Source organism: Rattus rattus, chromosome 9, assembly GCF_011064425.1.
Source record: "Rattus rattus isolate New Zealand chromosome 9, Rrattus_CSIRO_v1, whole genome shotgun sequence".
Lineage (NCBI taxonomy): Eukaryota > Metazoa > Chordata > Mammalia > Rodentia > Muridae > Rattus > Rattus rattus.
This window is the reverse complement of record NC_046162.1, coordinates 81,316,060-81,332,900: the sequence shown is the minus strand read 5'-3', so window position 1 is coordinate 81,332,900 and position 16,841 is coordinate 81,316,060. Positions and strand designations below refer to the sequence as shown.

At 43.6% G+C, this 16,841-nt stretch overlaps 1 protein-coding gene across 1 annotated transcript in view; it reads right to left on the bottom strand.

The window, feature by feature from the left end:
* Nucleotides 1-16,841, bottom strand: part of Ankfn1 (ankyrin repeat and fibronectin type III domain containing 1) — a 137,106-nt gene that overhangs the window by 60,271 nt on the left and 59,994 nt on the right. Inside the window, exons 5-6 of the mRNA XM_032913124.1 lie at nucleotides 5,398-5,495; nucleotides 2,361-2,451 (exon numbers count right to left, since the gene is read on the bottom strand). Of these exons, the coding sequence (XP_032769015.1) occupies nucleotides 2,361-2,451; nucleotides 5,398-5,495 (189 nt within the window). The remainder of the gene's footprint in view (nucleotides 1-2,360; nucleotides 2,452-5,397; nucleotides 5,496-16,841) is intronic.

Sequence of the window (16,841 nt, the reverse complement as noted above, 5' to 3'; positions counted from 1 at the left end):
ACAGGCTGATGTGTGTGTGTGTGTGTGTGTGTGTGTGTGTGTGTGTGTGTGTGTGTGTGTGCTTCTATTGTTCCACCTCTAATAATACACACACACCTACCATTTCCAATGGGATTGGTTCCTTAGTCTTAGTCTTGCAATTCCCAGTGCGTGTTTCTGATAATTCTTCAGCGATGGAAATGTTCAAACAAGACTAATGATGAAGTCATCAAATGAAAGGGGAGTCAGGGGCCTTGGAGTGCACTGGCATTGGTGGTCCAAGGTGGTCCAAGGCTGTGTATACCCTGCAGGACCACTCAATGCTACTGGAGGAGGTAGGCCTGGCTGGCTGGCCGTCAGCCTACTCCTCTGCTTGATAATAGGGCTCTAGTTCCCGAAGGAGACATGGAAGGGTCTTGACAAAATTCAGGTTTGGCTCACGGTTCAGCTGCTCTGTGCCGGTGACGTGACCTCAGAGAAAACTGCCGTCTGAATTACAGTTCAGAAAGCTGGAGTCCGTAAATATGCCTCTGTGTTAAGAGCTCCGTCATCATCAAAGAGATCAAGGCTCCCGTATAAAGTTCTTAGGGTAATGCCCTGAACTAATGAGTGTTACAAAGGTTATCTCAGATGATGATGATGTTACAGACGATAATGACAGTGGTGCTATCCACAAGGCAGTAAGGAAGATGTGGGACTTCTGTGAGGGTAAGGAGAGAGACTGCACATAAAGCTCAAAATTTATCACCTGATTCATAGTTTGTCTTAGGTAAAAGGTTGTCGTAATAGTTGAAAAAAAAATCCAGAAAGCACATAAACTCATAGCTTAAGTATCTACTCTTAAAGTAAGTGTGTGTTGTGTGTTGTGTGTGCGTGGTGTGACTGTGTGTGTGTGTGTGTGTGTCTGTGTGCATGTGTGCACGCGCGCGCATGTGTACATGTGTAGGCCAGAGATGAAACTTGTTCATCTTCCTTAGTTGCCTTCCATCTTGGTTTTGGAGACAGGATCTCTCACAGAGTCTGGACTTTGCTAGGCTGCCCGAGTCTCCTTCTGTTTCTGTCCCCACAACGGAACTGGCATTATAAAACCATACCTGGCTTTCTTGTGTGGGTTTTGGGGATCCAACACAGGACCCCTTGCTTGTGTGGCAAGAACTTTACCAAGTCAACCATCTCCTCAGTCCTCTGAGGGATAAATTTTGATAGTGATCTAGACACACTCTAGCTAATTATAGGTAAAGTAATGGTTAAATGAATCAAGTTTCATCATCATCATCATCATCATCACCACCACCATCATCATCATCATCATCATCATCATCATCATGGCTGTAGTGTAGGATTGTTTTTACATCCCTCCACAATGGGTTTTACATATTTTTTAGTGATTGATCATGCTTGGCTCTTTATAATGGATGTGAATAATTTACACTCCACCATTACACTAGTAAAGGGCATTTGTTTTCTTTGCTACACATGATATTTAGCAGTTATTAATAAACTGCTCCAGTGCATGTTCTGTGCAGAATTGTTTATCTGTATCTTTGTTTCCTTGAACCAGCTCCCAAGACGTATGAAGTGAGGCAGAGGGCGATAGGTGTTCCACAAATGATTAAGCAGGTCTCACTCTCACAAGACACGCATGGCAGGCCTCTTGGCTATGACATTGGTAACTTTTTGAAAAGATGAAAATACAGCCCAGAGTGCTGGGCTCCTCGTAAAGAAGGGTCTGCTCTTTTGTCTCTCCGAAGATGTTTGTTCTTGTTAATTAAATTTTCTGGTTATAGCAAACAGGGGGTTATGACAAACACACCAGGCATAAATTATTACTCTTCAAATGACGGGAAGAGGTCTTTGCTGAGTTTCTCGGCCACCACTAAAAATGTTAGATATTGCATTTGTGGCAGGGTAACTGATTTAAAAAAAAAAAAAAAAGCGTTTCTTTTGGCTAAATGTCCTTAAGTAGGAGGAGCTTGATTTCATTCTCTAGGATATCAATGTGATGTATTCACTGCAGGCAAGGGAAGGAAGACAAACACTAAAACGGGCTGGCCCCTCGGTGTCTTCTCCATCCCCACCAAGCCCTGGCGAAGGATATGATTCAAACCCATTCTACAGATGGTGAGTTGAAGCTGAGCTTTTCAGTAAACCTCTGAAGGGTACAACTAAGGAAAGACACTGTTGTTAGCAAACTGTTGGGTGTCAACTGCCCCCTTCTCTCCTCTGAGCTGCCTTCCTGTGTGAGCATTTCTACAGAGGGGATTACTCCTTCTGTGGCCCAGCTGCTGCTCTGAGAGGCTGTGGGGGAGGGGAGCTGGCAGGGACACCTAAGGCCTGGAGTAGCTGAGTATGTTGTCATCCTGGAGGTAGTTACCACCTACTGGAGGGGGAGGCACACACTGGCGTTGTGGTCTGAGCTGGTCCCCATCCTTTCATGTTGTAAGCTGAGACTTGAACAAAATACTGTTGGCCCTGCAAAGAATTGAAAGGGGACACTGCATCAGGCGTTACGAGTCATCACATTTGAAGGCTTCTCTTAGTCTCTGTGTACTTTCTAGAATTCATAATTGGAATATCATAGTCATTTTTCCTGATTCCCAGTGCTCCCCTTTCTCCTCCCTCTCTCCTTCCCCTCCCTTCCTTTCTCTCTGTCTCTCTGTCTCTGTCTCTCTCTCTCTCTCCACACACACACGTATATATTCATTTGTATGCATAAAATATTTTTCACATAGTTTATTCCAATCACAGTTTTCTCTCCCCAGCTCTTAGATCACTACCTCGCCACAAAAAACTTGCCCTTTCCCTCACTTGAGAATACAACAAACAAGCAAAAGACCAACCAAAATAAAAATAGGAAAATAAAAAAGCAAAAGCCCAAGAAACATGCACACACACACACACAGACACACAGACACACAGACACACAAACACACAGACACACAGACACACAGACACACACAGAAACACACACAGACACACACACACACACACACACACAAACACACACACACAGAAACACACACACACACACGCAGACACACACACTCACATACACACACAGACACACACACAGAGACACACAGACACAGACACACACATACACACACACACACACACACACACACACACCATAAAACAACAAATTCTTACAACCCACATAGTCTTACAAGGTTCAATAGCAGCAGCAACCTCAGCAGCAAACAAAGCCCCCCAAGTGGGTGGCCCCAGAGATTCTTTTTCTACATATTTTCTCTTCCCTAGAAGCAACAGCCACCAAGCTCCTGCCACTGGTCAAGTTACTTTAGAATATTAGCAAGTTACAGTAAATATCGTTGCAGACTAGCACTCGAAGGCAGGGCTAATCCTTTTAGTGGCTGCATAGTACTTCACGATGAGCCAGTGCCTTCCTTCCTCCAACCAGTCCTTCACTGGTGGATTCTGGGATTCCTTCCCAATTGTGCCACAATAAATAGTGCTTCAAGGGACATCTTTTTACTCAGCTGTTCAAGCATGGGGAAAAAAAAAACCCAACAACTTTCTGATGTGACTTCAACTTTAAAGCCACTATTAAAAGAATGGTCTATTTTCTCTAGTATCTTTTTATGGCATTAAGGAGTTGATTTTTGATTACTAATAATTCTTTAAAATGTTTTATATAGCTTTAATGTTTGCTTTGGGGTTTTCTTTTCTCCTGTTTTTTTTCTTACTTTTTATTTTATTTTCTCTGTGACACCAAAGGGACATTAGAGAAGCCAGGATTGGGTGAATGATTGATTGCTGTAAATGTAAATCGTTTGTATTTTAAAAAGTCTTCATGGCGAGTTTTCTAGGATTTCAATGATCTTGCCTTACCGTATCATGAAGGTGACACCTTTCTCTCTAACATTGAAAATTGGATTTTATGTGCATCAGGGTTATAGGGATGGCCTCGAACTGTAAATTCACTTCCAGGCATTTATATGCTCAGGATAATGTGTGTGTTGCTCTCACTGGATGGTGAAGTGGAAAACCCTCGTCCCCAGGGAAGCTAGTTTAGAGGTCCGAGAACTTCTCCGTGGAGAGTTTTCCGTTTTTATCATGATATCACTTTTTCTTTTAGGCAATGGAAATCCCCTGGGGTTCTGCCTGGCCTCTTTCCACCATGCGAGCTAGAGTGTTGGAGCCAGTCTTCGGTTGACAGAATCTCTGGGGCCACCTACTTGGGTGGCTTTGTTTGCTCTGGTAATCCACAGTTCTGCTCTCTGCTGTAGACATGCGATTAGGACTAAAAGTCACGATTCTTAGTGGTGACTAAACCACCAAGAATTCTCTTAGAATAAGCTGGACGGCGGCTTTTTAATGCTGGGTTTCAGGACTATATAATATGGATAACTATTCTAATTGGCTAACCTCTAAGAAAACAACAGAAATCTCTCTCTGCTGCTCCCATGTGAAAGTCTTAAGATATTAATTATTATGAATCGGCTTTTAAAAGTTTAAGGTTACATTGAAAGGATCTTGATTAAAATTATACATACATATATAATATATGTACATAATATATTACACACATACATATAAATACATATTATATATATATAATCTTCTGAATTGTAATTGTTTGAAAAAATTCAGAGTTTTCTTAATCTGAAAAAAAAAAACCTAACTTTCTGATGTGACTTCAACTTTAAAGCCACTATTAAAAGAATGGTCTATTTTCTCTAATATCTTTTTATGGCATTAAGGAGTTGATTTTTGATTACTAATAATTCTTTAATTATTAGTTGGGTGTTTTTATTTTATTTTTATTTTATTTTTTGCATTTTGGATATTCATTTGTATTTCATAAATAACTAATATTTGGGTTTAGATTGGTTAAACAAATAAGCATGGCTGGTTCTAGCTTTTCATCCATAGTTGGTTTATGTTCTGTAGAGACTGTACCTCTGCCATGTATACGTTTCTTTTCTGTAGATTCAAGCAGTCTTCTTTTTCCCTCTCCTTTTTAATCAGGGGAAAAGGATTTCTCTCAGGAAATTGTGTGACTCCAATTGATGACTGATCTCAATGAGGAGGTGGGGGTGAGGGCCAGATGAGGCTGTTATTTTTACCATCAGACAGGGAGTCAAAATTGGATCTCCCAGAGCCTTTGATCCCCCTGCAGATTAGACTGTGATCCAGGGAGCAGCCGCTTTCAAGGCTCGCAAGAGGCCAGGCTCTTTCTGATCTCCTCAGAACACGGCAGCTTACAAAGTGGTTCATGCTGTCTGCTCACCCCTTTGTCAGACTCAGATTATGGATACCAGACATATCATGCTTAACGAGTGGCAGTTGTTGCCAGAGGCCCGGGTGTTGGCTGTTGCTTGGGAGAGTAGATTTCTGCTACCGGCATCCCGGGCTAAAGGCAGAGGATGTCAACTCCATCAGGGGGACACTTACCGTGGTGAGTCCTGTGATTGTACACCTCAGGGTCTGCAGGTTGTCCATGATGATCTCCCCAGCCAAAGGGGAAAAGTCTTTAGACATGCTCCATTCCACTGGGGGAGGAGAGGAGAGGGAGGATGGGAGAGGGGGAGGGGCAAGGGGGAGAATAAGACAAAATTCAGTTACGTGACAAGCAGTGCTACGAGAAATGCCTCTAACAACCCCCGCCTCCATCCTCGCATAGCTCATAGTGCTCCTTGGATGTTGTGCTTTCCAAGATCACCTTAAAAAAGAAAAAAAAAGATGAGCCTCCCCCTCCAGCAAAAAAGAACTCAATCCTCTTTTCTATGCCTAATGAGTTTTTAAATCTTGATACAACTTACATGATATTGTGCATGCATGCCTTTTGTGATGTCTGCAATGTGAGCTGTTATGCATTTTAAATATGCATTTGCTAACGACAGGGATGTGTTCTGAGAACTCACTGTTAGGTAATTCCCTTGTGAGAGCATTGCAGACTGTACTTACACAAACCTAAGTCAGCACAATGCACTGAGCCATAGCCACTTGGCTCATCTTTTGTTGAAGTGCCAACGGGGTGAATGGTGCTAAGTTTCGTCCGTGAGACCATTGCAATATAAAGACACTGTGTATCTGTTCACACAAGCACACACTCAGGCACATCATAGAGAGTAGATCGTTGACTAGAACAACCCAACATATGAGTTGCTGAATGCAAATTGTGAACAGACCCGTAAGATACCGATTACTTTCTTTGTCTGACTTTGCCTCCATTTTCACTGAACATTCTTTTTCTGGAGTTACAATTCTCATCTCAGATGAAGACATTTCTCTGTTCATTTCCTCATCCAGTAAATGCAGCCTCTTCCTCCAGTGTCTTTTACGCTAACCTCTGCTTCCCTCTCTCAGCCTCCTCTCAACCTTTCTCAGGAGCGTCTCCTGGAGCTGTGGCTAACCTGTCCAGTGCTCTTCTCCTCTGACATCCCCAAAGAAGGTATCCATCCATACTGAAATCAACCAAATTCCCACAGCCCACCATACTATGTGAGGTGGATCCTTTCACAGCATCTTCTGCTGGTTCAATGGGCCACAGCCAGGAAGATGAACATCACAGGTGCTAGCTAGGGTCTTACATGACTCTGCATCCAGGAGGGACTAAAAGCAAGCAGCAACAAAGCAGGAGCCTAGGAACCGAAGTCACACGGAAAAACCTCTTGACACAAATGAGACATGAAGACTAATGACATACTCTCCACGACAGCTTAACGTCTAGGCTCTCGGTTTGCTGCTCTGGGGGTCATCCATCTCTCCTTTTGGAGATGCTGTCTCCATTCCCTGTCCTACCTGTTTGTCCCCCTTAAGTCCAGCTTGCTTTCTTCACTCTCTAGACATCACACTCCCTAACTTTCTCAGGGCTCCCATAACTGGAACAGTCTCCATGAGGAGCATTCCCCCTCCCCTCAACTTCCCCCAGTGTTTTGCAGTCTTCTTTTTCTGGGTCATAGCTCTCCTAGGTCTCTCCCACCTCTTTGACTGTTTCTAAGGTCTTCTTAGAAGGTTCCCCTTTTCCAGTTGATGCTGGGGCAGACGGGCGGGAGGATGGGTAGGGGGATGTTGTCTTTTCTTGTGTGCTCTCCCATGATGCTGGCCTTCTCTTTTGTGTCTCGTGGGTCTTAAAAGTGTGACTCTAGGTATGGGCTCTCCTTTGTGCTTAAGTTTCCTCCTGTAAAACTGTGCACGCATGCCTCTGGTTTGTCTGAATTTCCCCTAAGCAGGTCTCTATGCCAGGAGTGTTTACTCAGTGTTACTGAATTGAATTTACATCTATCCAACCACCAAACCAAAGTTTCACCGCATCCTTGCCTTGTCTTCCCCCTACTTCCTTAGAACCAAACATAATTTCCACTTCCATAATGTCTCCTGTCAGCTCCCCATTTCCCCTTCCATTATAGCAATCCAGGAACAGACCTCAGTAACTACAAACTTCAACATGCAGAAGCTTCCTCATTGTTGTCTTTTATATATAACTATATATATATATAACTATATGTATATATATGGGCTTTTATATATAACCATATATATCTATGGTCTTTATATATATGACCATATATATATATATATATACACACACACACATATATATATACATACATATATATGATCATATATATAAAGAAACTTTTAAAGTATCTTTTTATATATAATTATATATAATATATTATATATTACATTTTATTAATTTTTTCAAAATGTTTTATTATCTGCTATTAGCTCTTGAAGAGGCAGAGTCTCTTAAAGAGAAATTGAGCGAACTCTGGAATCAGAGTTGAATGTCACACTGAACTGAAAATAAAGACCAGCAGGAACAGCAAACCAATGACAGTGGACATTCAAAGAGAAAGTCTCACTATGCCATGATGGCTGGCCTGGAACTTACTATGTAGTCCAGGCTGGCCTCGAACTCACAGAGAGACAGATCAGCAGTTCAGAGCAATGGCTGCATTTACAGAGGTCCTGAATTTGGTTCCCACCACTTGCATGACAGCTAATTATTGTCTGCAACTCTACTTCTAGGACATCTGATGCTTACATACATGTGTACATACATAATACACAACATACATACATACAGGTATTGACACATACACATGAAAGGAAAAAAATCTTTAAAAGGAAGTACACAAATACACTTGAACAGAACAACACATGGGGGAACACTCTAGAAACCAATCTCCCTGACTGCCCTGTACCAGGTGTTCCTTACAAGGCCCCAAACCAGTCACCCTAGGAAAGCATCTGAGAGAGGATTCCTGGATCTTGCTCTCAGAAAAGAGGTGGCTAAGAAATTAGTTTCTAGGAACCAAGAACTCAAACAGGTCTGAGAAACAAAGGACTCCATGTGCTTCCACACAGGAGATGGCGGACCACATCCACCCGCTCTACAGTAGCAAGTCAGTCCATCCACTTCCCCACTCAGTTGTCTTTCTCTAACCCAGAGGGTCTCCACCTTCCTAACACTGCAGCCCTTAATACAGCCCCTCGTGTTGTGGGCTGTATTTTATGGGTCCCCAACCATAAAATTATGTTCATTACTACTTCACAACTGTAACCTTGCTACTGTTATGAATCATAATGTAAACATCTGCGTTTTCTGCTGGTCTTGGGCTGACCCTGTGGAAAGGGTGTTCTATCCCCCAGAGGGGTCGTGACCCACAGGTTGAGAACCACTGCTCCAGTTCCTGCGTCAGTGATGAGCTCTCTCCACCCATCCTGTCTCTTCTCTTTGTTCTTTGTTCCTTGGGATTTCTTCAGAGTCTCTGGGAGCCAAGTACCAAGCACCACAATCAAGCAGCCTGCAGAAACTGTTCAGAGAAGACAGAGCCCTGATGCTCTTCTGACTTGGATGAATCACTGGCTAGGACAGCCATCTCCATTTCCTAGGCTCCTTTCTATTCATTAATGCAGAGCACGAGAAACAGCACTCTGAAGACCCGGATCACACATATGTTATGCAATGGTTGGACAAGGGCCTCCTGAGTCTGATTGCAAAATGGGAACCCTCTCAAAGGGACACACACACTGGGACAGACCTGTGCCAACAGCAGGCATAGTCAGCCAGAGAGCCATCTACTCGGTCAACAGCACTCAGTCAACAGTGTGTAGGAACTCCAGGATCAACCCCTGTCACCCAAGATTTCAAGTAATAGGAGATATTCGTGTCTAAATCCTGATCCACAGGAGGGAGACCCCAGCTCAGAGCCCCATGTTGATGTTTTCTAGGAAAGGACTGGGATCGGTCTAACAATTCAGATGACAGCCTCAAATCAGAGGAAGGGTCAGTAGGGATTTTAATGGAGCGTTTGGCAAGCCGTCAGTGAGACCTTGTTCCAAGATACAATGCCCAATATTTCCGAAGGAACCACTATCTTTGTCTGAATAAAAAGTGTTTATACTCTATTGAAGATGTGACTTACAAAAGCAGCTCTCAGTAGAATGTGAGGACCTGGCTTCTTGTCAGACAAAACAAAACCAAGAGCAGTTTTATGCAGAAGTAGGTCCTGCTCTGGGGCTCACCACCGGTCTCACACAGTAGTCTGATTAGATCCTGTGACTCGTCTGAGTTTCAAAAATGAAGTTGGAGAAAAATAATTCATATCAGAGGGAAATTGTTTCCCTTGTTGGGATAGTCAGTGTGCTCTGTGTTGCCGACAGTGTTTCTCCTCCATGTACTGTTGGGGGAAGGATGGTCATGGTGGTGGCGGGTAGGGAGGGAAACTCTTTCCGGCCTGAATCTACATGAAAATGGAAGCAGCTTCTGATCAGTTACAGAAGGACAGAGTAGTGAGCAGAAGTCACCTTGAAAGCAAGAGGGGATTCAGGCCGAAAACCAAGGATGCTCCCTCTGGAAAGTTCTCTGTATGTAGTTTAAGATTCCATAGAATAGCTCTGAGAAAACCACATATAAGCATTCTCTAAATCCCCGGAGGACTAGAGCTACATAGACGAACGTTAAAACCAGATAAGACATAATTCGAAGATAAAGACCATAGAGACCATCTCAGTATAGTTTGGGAAACAGAAGCCACGTGGTGGCTCATAACAACTGCAAACAAACCAAAAAGAAGGTGTCAGAGCCCCCTAAAGTCTTGTGGCTCAGATAACTATGGCTGTTCAAACGGCAAGCTTTGTGACTTTAACAAATATTTAATTTTTTACCTAGGATTCAAGAGCATTGAGTTGTGGTTTGAGTATGATTTGCCCCGGCCATCATGAATTTGGTCTCCAGTGTACCAGTGATGGAGGGGAAGTAAGTGCCCTTGAGAGATGCTTTGGTTAAGAGGAAGCAATGCTACTCTCAAAGGAGTGCTCAATTCTTATAGGACCTGATTAGTTACCACAAGAGTCATGGTCTAAAGACAAGGTGGTCCTTCCTGTTTTTGTTTCCTCTGTTTATTTCTGCCTTCAGCTATGAGTTGAAGCATGGTGTCTTTGTTGGTATAATGCATCTGGGCTTCCTGGCTTTCAGAACCCTGATAATAAAAACCTTTCTGTGATAAATTACCCAGCCTCGGATATTTTGTTCTAGCACCAGAAAAAGGACTAAGACAGGGCTGCAATGTTCTAGCTTCACACCACAGTGACTTGATGGCAGCTGTAGAAAATACAGTTGAGAAGTTTAGGAAGATAAAGAGCTCCGGACGGCCTGGGCCTGTCTCGTAGGAAGTCTTTGATGTGATAGAAAGTGTCTCGGATTCAGTGTCAAGATTCGTGACTCTGAAGTACTTGGGTAAACAAGCAGAGGCCGTCATCTCTAGCAGGTAGATCGCAAGCTGCAGAGTGCTGGGGTCTGCACACTTTCCTGGGTCTCAGGCTGGTTTGTTTTGAAACATGAAGACGACACAGAAGCAAACATATCAACAAGTAGCATTGTATTAATGCTGAACTGATTTCTCTTGAGCTGACAGAACAAAAAACCAACTCCCCCCCAAAAAAAGACCCCAAACCAACCAACCAACCAACCAACCAACCAACCAACCAACCAACCAAGCAAAAACCCAAAACCCAGCACCGCCAACGCACCAACCAAACCTGCTATCCTGTAGATCCTCAAGTCGTAGGGGCCCACAGCCCATCTGTCCAGAGTCAGGAGGAGTATGCTAGTAATGCTGTATTTTCTCCCCCCACCCCATCATCAGCCCTTTGCCCCTTCCCAAATTGTTTACACTGCTTTGTCTCTTAGTGTGTTCTCTTCCTCAAAAGCTTCTGTCCCTTACTTCAGAGGATCTGGTGCTATAGCGTTCCCTAACTTCCCAGGGGAAGCATCCCGATCAATCTGCTCCCCCACCCCACCCCCTGCCCCAACCCCTCCAGCAACGGTCAGACTTCTCCAAGAAGCTCCTGCTTCTTCATTTTGCATGTATGAGGTCAGAGCAACTGGCCTGTGAGAATTTTAATTCCCTTCAGGGTCCTAGGAGACTCCTTTATAAATGGTTCATTTGTGGCAGGAATCACTCAATTAATACTGTCCTCCAAAGCCCCAACTTAGTCCTCACAGCAGTGGCAGCAGCTCTGGAAAGGTCAGGTGGGTTGGATGTTTGAGTTTTTGATTTGGGGGTGCTTGAAGTCTAATGTACACACAAATCTGATGCCTATATACAGGTACTCTTAAAACAAGCAGTGTCAGAATAGATCGAAACAAGAAAGAGAATGGCGGTTGGTTGAGCTGTTTCGTTCGGGGTCTGGTTAGTGACTGATTCCTATCTTCCACAGTCCAGAATCTTGAACCCTGCATTTGTCTATCTATTGCCTCTTAGGAACTAAAACCGAAAGAGACAGACAGGAGAAAAAAACTGGGGGGCGGGGGCATTTCCGATTTCCTATCAGCTCCTCTATGGAACTAAAACAGCATTCTTGTTGGTCATACTCTGGCTGGCGCCTGCGCTAATGAATGGAATTTGGCTAGACTGCCCAGCCCAGCACCAGCATTATGAAATCTTCCTCGGAGCCATCGAAATGTGCAGTTTCTAACCTTGCAGGCTAAGCCCAGCACCAGAGGAACAGAGAGGGAGGGAAGGACACGCCCACTGAGAGACGCAGATTGCAGTCATTCCTAGTGATGAGAAAAAGGTTCTTGGTCCAGCTCGAACCCGCTCAACTCTTGTGGCTTTTAGATTGGGAACTGATGTGAAAACTGTGGAGCTGGGAAGTCTTTTTAGCTCTGATAAAATGTGAGGTCGGAGCTGCTAGGTTTCTCTCTCTCTCTCTCTCTCTCTCTCTCTCTCTCTCTCTCTCTCTCTCTTTAAATTCCCTTGGTAGTCCTAGAAGCAGGGGCATGCATTACTTTCAAACAAGAATCTTTATTGTTTGCACAGCACACGGTCATCCAGTTAATTAGAAAAACATTTTTCCCCCAAATTAAATTTCCCTAGAAAAACAATGATTTAAATGAAGGGCAAAAGTCTCCCCGTGCACCCCAATATCACGAACTTTCTTGCACCTATTCCTTCTAGAAGATGAAAAGCAACGTTTGGATCGGAAGGCTGTATTTATTTACTTATTGTTGGATTTTTTTTTACCTAGCTTCCCTGCACTCTTAGGTTTTGCTTGTCCCGTATCAGCACTACATAGAGACACAGTCAGGGAGCATAGACACGTAAATGTCCATTTTTTGTTTGTTTGTTTGTTTTTAAGTAGTGTGCAAGCACTGTTGGGCACCCCAAAAGTTCTGCCACATAGTCTTTATCATTTGCTTTTGAATTCCCTAAGAGTTACAGCACATTGTCTCTCTGCGTGAATTTATTCTTTCTCTTGGATGTCTATACAGGGGACGTTACTTTTTATTGTTTTTACTGCCGTCAGTAGTTCACACTCTTGCCACACTTAGCGTGAGATGCGTTTTGAATACTACAGTTCGTTAGAAGCCCAGCTGCTGCCAGCTAAACATCTCCTGTGAGATACATGGGAGCTTCCCCTCTCAGCCGCCATCCTGACCCTTAGCCAGAGCCTTTCAGTGAATCGTACGTCCGTGTTTTCTGCACTCTGGGATGGAATTTGCCCCTGTGGAGGAAATGGAAGCCCAATGATTCTCGACCAAGAATCTCCTAAGTAAGGGTTGGGGATTTAGCTCAATGGTAGAGCACTTGCCTAGCAAGCACAAGGCCCTGGGTTCGGTCCCCAGCTCTGAAAAGAAGAAGGAGAAGGAGAAGGAGAAGGAGAAGGAGAAGGAGAAGGAGAAGGAGAAGAAAAAGAATCTCATAAGTAGATTCATCTACCAGATTTTTTTAAGCTATTAAATGAAGTGTTGGGAAGGGTTCAGGGAAATGACAAAGTATAGAGTCTAACATGGGCTCATTGATGTCACATTTGGAGCCATGCAATATGACAGTGTGGCGTTTTGAGGTTGCATCCATAGAGGGGTGGAGGAAGGCAGGGCTAATCCTAGGAGCCCCACAGGGTGTATAGATAGGCCTCGTCGTGGTTAATGCTTAGAAATCACTAAAACGCTAGAAATTTGGTTAATATAACTATAGCTAAAAACATGATATCAATGAAAAGCTGAATAAATGACAGCCAAAGGTCCCAGATGTTCAGTCGCCTTGCTCCCTGATTCACTCTTACGCTCCTGAGGCTACGCCTGACTCTATCCACATCTGAACACTGGGCAGCTTGCCCTGCTGCACCTTCTCAGCGTCTGCCCAGCGAAGTCATGTGATCTTGACACTGTCCACAGAGGGGATATTTACACCAGAGACTCAGCAGATGATATAAATCACAGCTTGTTTTATTGTTTCACGAGCTGTCTAGACCAAATACCAGCAAACTGTCATTCCAGACCTGACCCAAAGCTGGTGTTGTGTGGCTTGCAAACAAAGGACAGCTTTAGTCTTATTTTTTTGCATTTTTAAAAGGATGATAAAAAACAAAACATACACATAAATGACCTGTGACAGAGACTGTATGAGGCTTGCAGAGGTTAATTTGCATACTCTCTGGTCTTGGGAGAGGACGTTTACTGATTTGTGGTCTAGATTTAAGAAAACAATAAATGCAATATTAATAATGCAGATTAAAGTGAAAAGTTTCAGGGCCAGTGAGATGGCTCAGCAGGTAAAGCCTGGTAACTCCCAGAATCCATTTGGTGGAAGGAGAGGTGCTGACTCCTGTAGGATGCCCTCTGACACCCCTTACCTTGTCATGATATGCACGTACGCGTGTGTGAACATGTGTGAACACACACACACACACACAGGCACACACACACACATAAGTAAATAAATATAAAAAATTTTAGTGGAAAGTGTTTGTGGCAGTCACATAGCATGACACACAAAGAACTGAGAAAGTACTCTTAATATTTTAAGGCTATGATTTGATTTAACAAGGCAGTTGTTTACATCATTGGTAAGTAAGCAAGTCAGGCTCCTAAGAAGATGTTACTGCCTCATTGGCCTTCCTACAGTTAAGTGAGTGAGTCTAGCAGCAGCAGTCAATATTAACATCAAAACCGCGCCTCTGTACTAATCATGACTGTTGGCTTCAGATTAGGGGTGCAAACAAAGAAGCAAATGCATCTGGGTAAGGTTGTTGGGTTGCAAGGGCCTTACAATAGAGAATATTGCATATTTTTTTTTAGTATTTATAAGCCACACACTGTCCTGTACGCACAGTAGAATTCATATTAGATTCATTTTTGCATATGTCTGTATGTGTACATCAAGACGTAGCCCCCTCAACCTCCTCAAGGAGCAAGTTAAGCAATGTCTCAGTGGATAAATGCTATGAGGTTGTTTCCATAGGCTCACTGGCCAGCCGGATAGTGTATCTGATGGGGTGTACAGCTCATAAATTGGTAACGTTCTGATAGCAGTGGTCAAAACCGAAATACTCATCCCTCCTCCGTTGGTGGGAGAGGCATAGTGAGGGTTAGACGGTCAATAAGGTCAACTGCCAAGTGCCTGCTGCCTCAGAGGCCTGAGCAGTGGCCAGCAGAGAGTCCATACCTGCTGCATCCATTCTTGCTGCTATGTTCAGGGCTGGCCCAGAAACTGGAACAGGACACGGCATGCAAGGTAGGCAGCTTTGACATCTATGCAGCTTCGAACTTGACTGAGCAACTGTATGACCAAGTCAGGGCTGACAAACGAACTGGAATGTTGGCCATTTGCACAGCAAGAAATACCATTCTCGTCCTCCCAATGGTATGAGAGGCTCATGTCTAAGCGGACTAGCTGGGCTTCGTCATTCGTATTGTGTTTTGTTATTAGTTATAAGACTGTTTTATCATCATATATCGTTATTATATTTTACTCCATAGTTATCTGAGTTGCACAAATAGGCAGTTTTAGGACTCTATGAACTGAAAATAGATTTATAGTTCACTAATCCACATATGCTTAGCCACAGTTTCTTTCTTTCTGGAACACTGCCATAGCGCTGAGTTGTAAGATGTCCAGCTAGATTGTCGCTTGTTTAGAGGTTTCTTTCTTTCTTTCTTTCTTTCTTTCTTTCTTTCTTTCTTTCTTTTTTTTTTGAAAGGAGAAGTTGTGGCGATAATTTTGACTCACTAAAGAAGCATTTGCTTTTTAAAGTCTGCAATGATCAGTATCTCAGGCTCATAACTGAGTGGCAGTTAGAGGTCCTCAGGCGAAGTGTACCTCATCCTTGGGTGAGAGTCTGTCTTTTGGATCAACGTCCTGAATCCGAGATTTTTTTTGTTTTGTTTTGAGGAATAACTCCTTGGCAAGGCATTCTACATTTCAGAGGGATACTGGATCATGTGTCAATATGACAGACAGGACTATTTCTCAAGCAAGACAGCCAGGCTCTTCAGGAGTTCAGTCGTAAATACCTGTACAAGACCATCGCCATCCCAGCTGGATTTGTTGATGGTTCATTGACTTTCCCTCATCAAAGGAGGGCACAGGGAGGATGGCTAGTTCTTCACCTGAGTGTTCAGTCACACCTCCTTACCAGGCACATGCAATTCTGCCCTAATTGCCTAGAGGTCTGACAGAGAATCTGCAAGTGTATGGGCTGGGGAGGACAGAAGGAGCGGGTGGCGGTGCTGGGTCATCTATGCAGCCTAGGGGAAGCTCTCATCCATCATGGGGGCAAACTGACCAGTAAGATTGCTTTAGGGCAGTGGTTCTCAACTGTCCTAATGCTGTGCCGACCCTTTACTACAGCTCCAACCTTTTAATACAGCTCCTCATGTTGTGGTGAACCCCAACCATAAAGCTGTTTTGTGGCTACTTCATAACTGTGGTCTCATCATTGTGAATCATAATGTGAATATTGGATATTTGACAGGTGACCCCTGTGAAAAGGTGGTTTGATTCCCAAAGTTGTAGTGACCCACAGGTTGAGAACTGTTGCTTTAGGGGCACCTGTACTCTGGAAATGGGACCTAGTTGGCCCCCAGGGCAAAAAATTACTGAGACAACACATAAGGTCCAAGATAGATGGCCAGTTCACCGCTTTTTGAATCCTATTGTATGCTCGAAAAATTAAGATCACCAGCCACAGGGCCAGCATCAGAATATGTCAGCTTCCTTGCTGGGTGGTGAGCCTTTCTTTAGAGACAGGCAGTTTGTTGTTCGTTGTTGTTGGGATTTTTGTTTGTTTGTTTATTCACTTGTTTGTTGTTTCCCCATTGTTTATTTTTCATTCTCTTACTGTGTTTACTTGAAAGATTCAAATCCACTGAGGCAAGACCCATGCTGCGTTGATTTTGACATCCACTCTACTTCCCTTAGGGGAAGTTAAGGAATCGGGGCTCAGGTCACCTGGGTTTCTTTCTGACTTTGGCTCCCAATAAGCTGCGTAACAAAGGTCTTTATGCTGGGTACTTAAAGGCACGACTCACTGCAGTTCTCCTGTCTCCAGGGAAGGAAACCCAAACTTCATGAGAATGTTACTCTTTACAGACAGTTTCA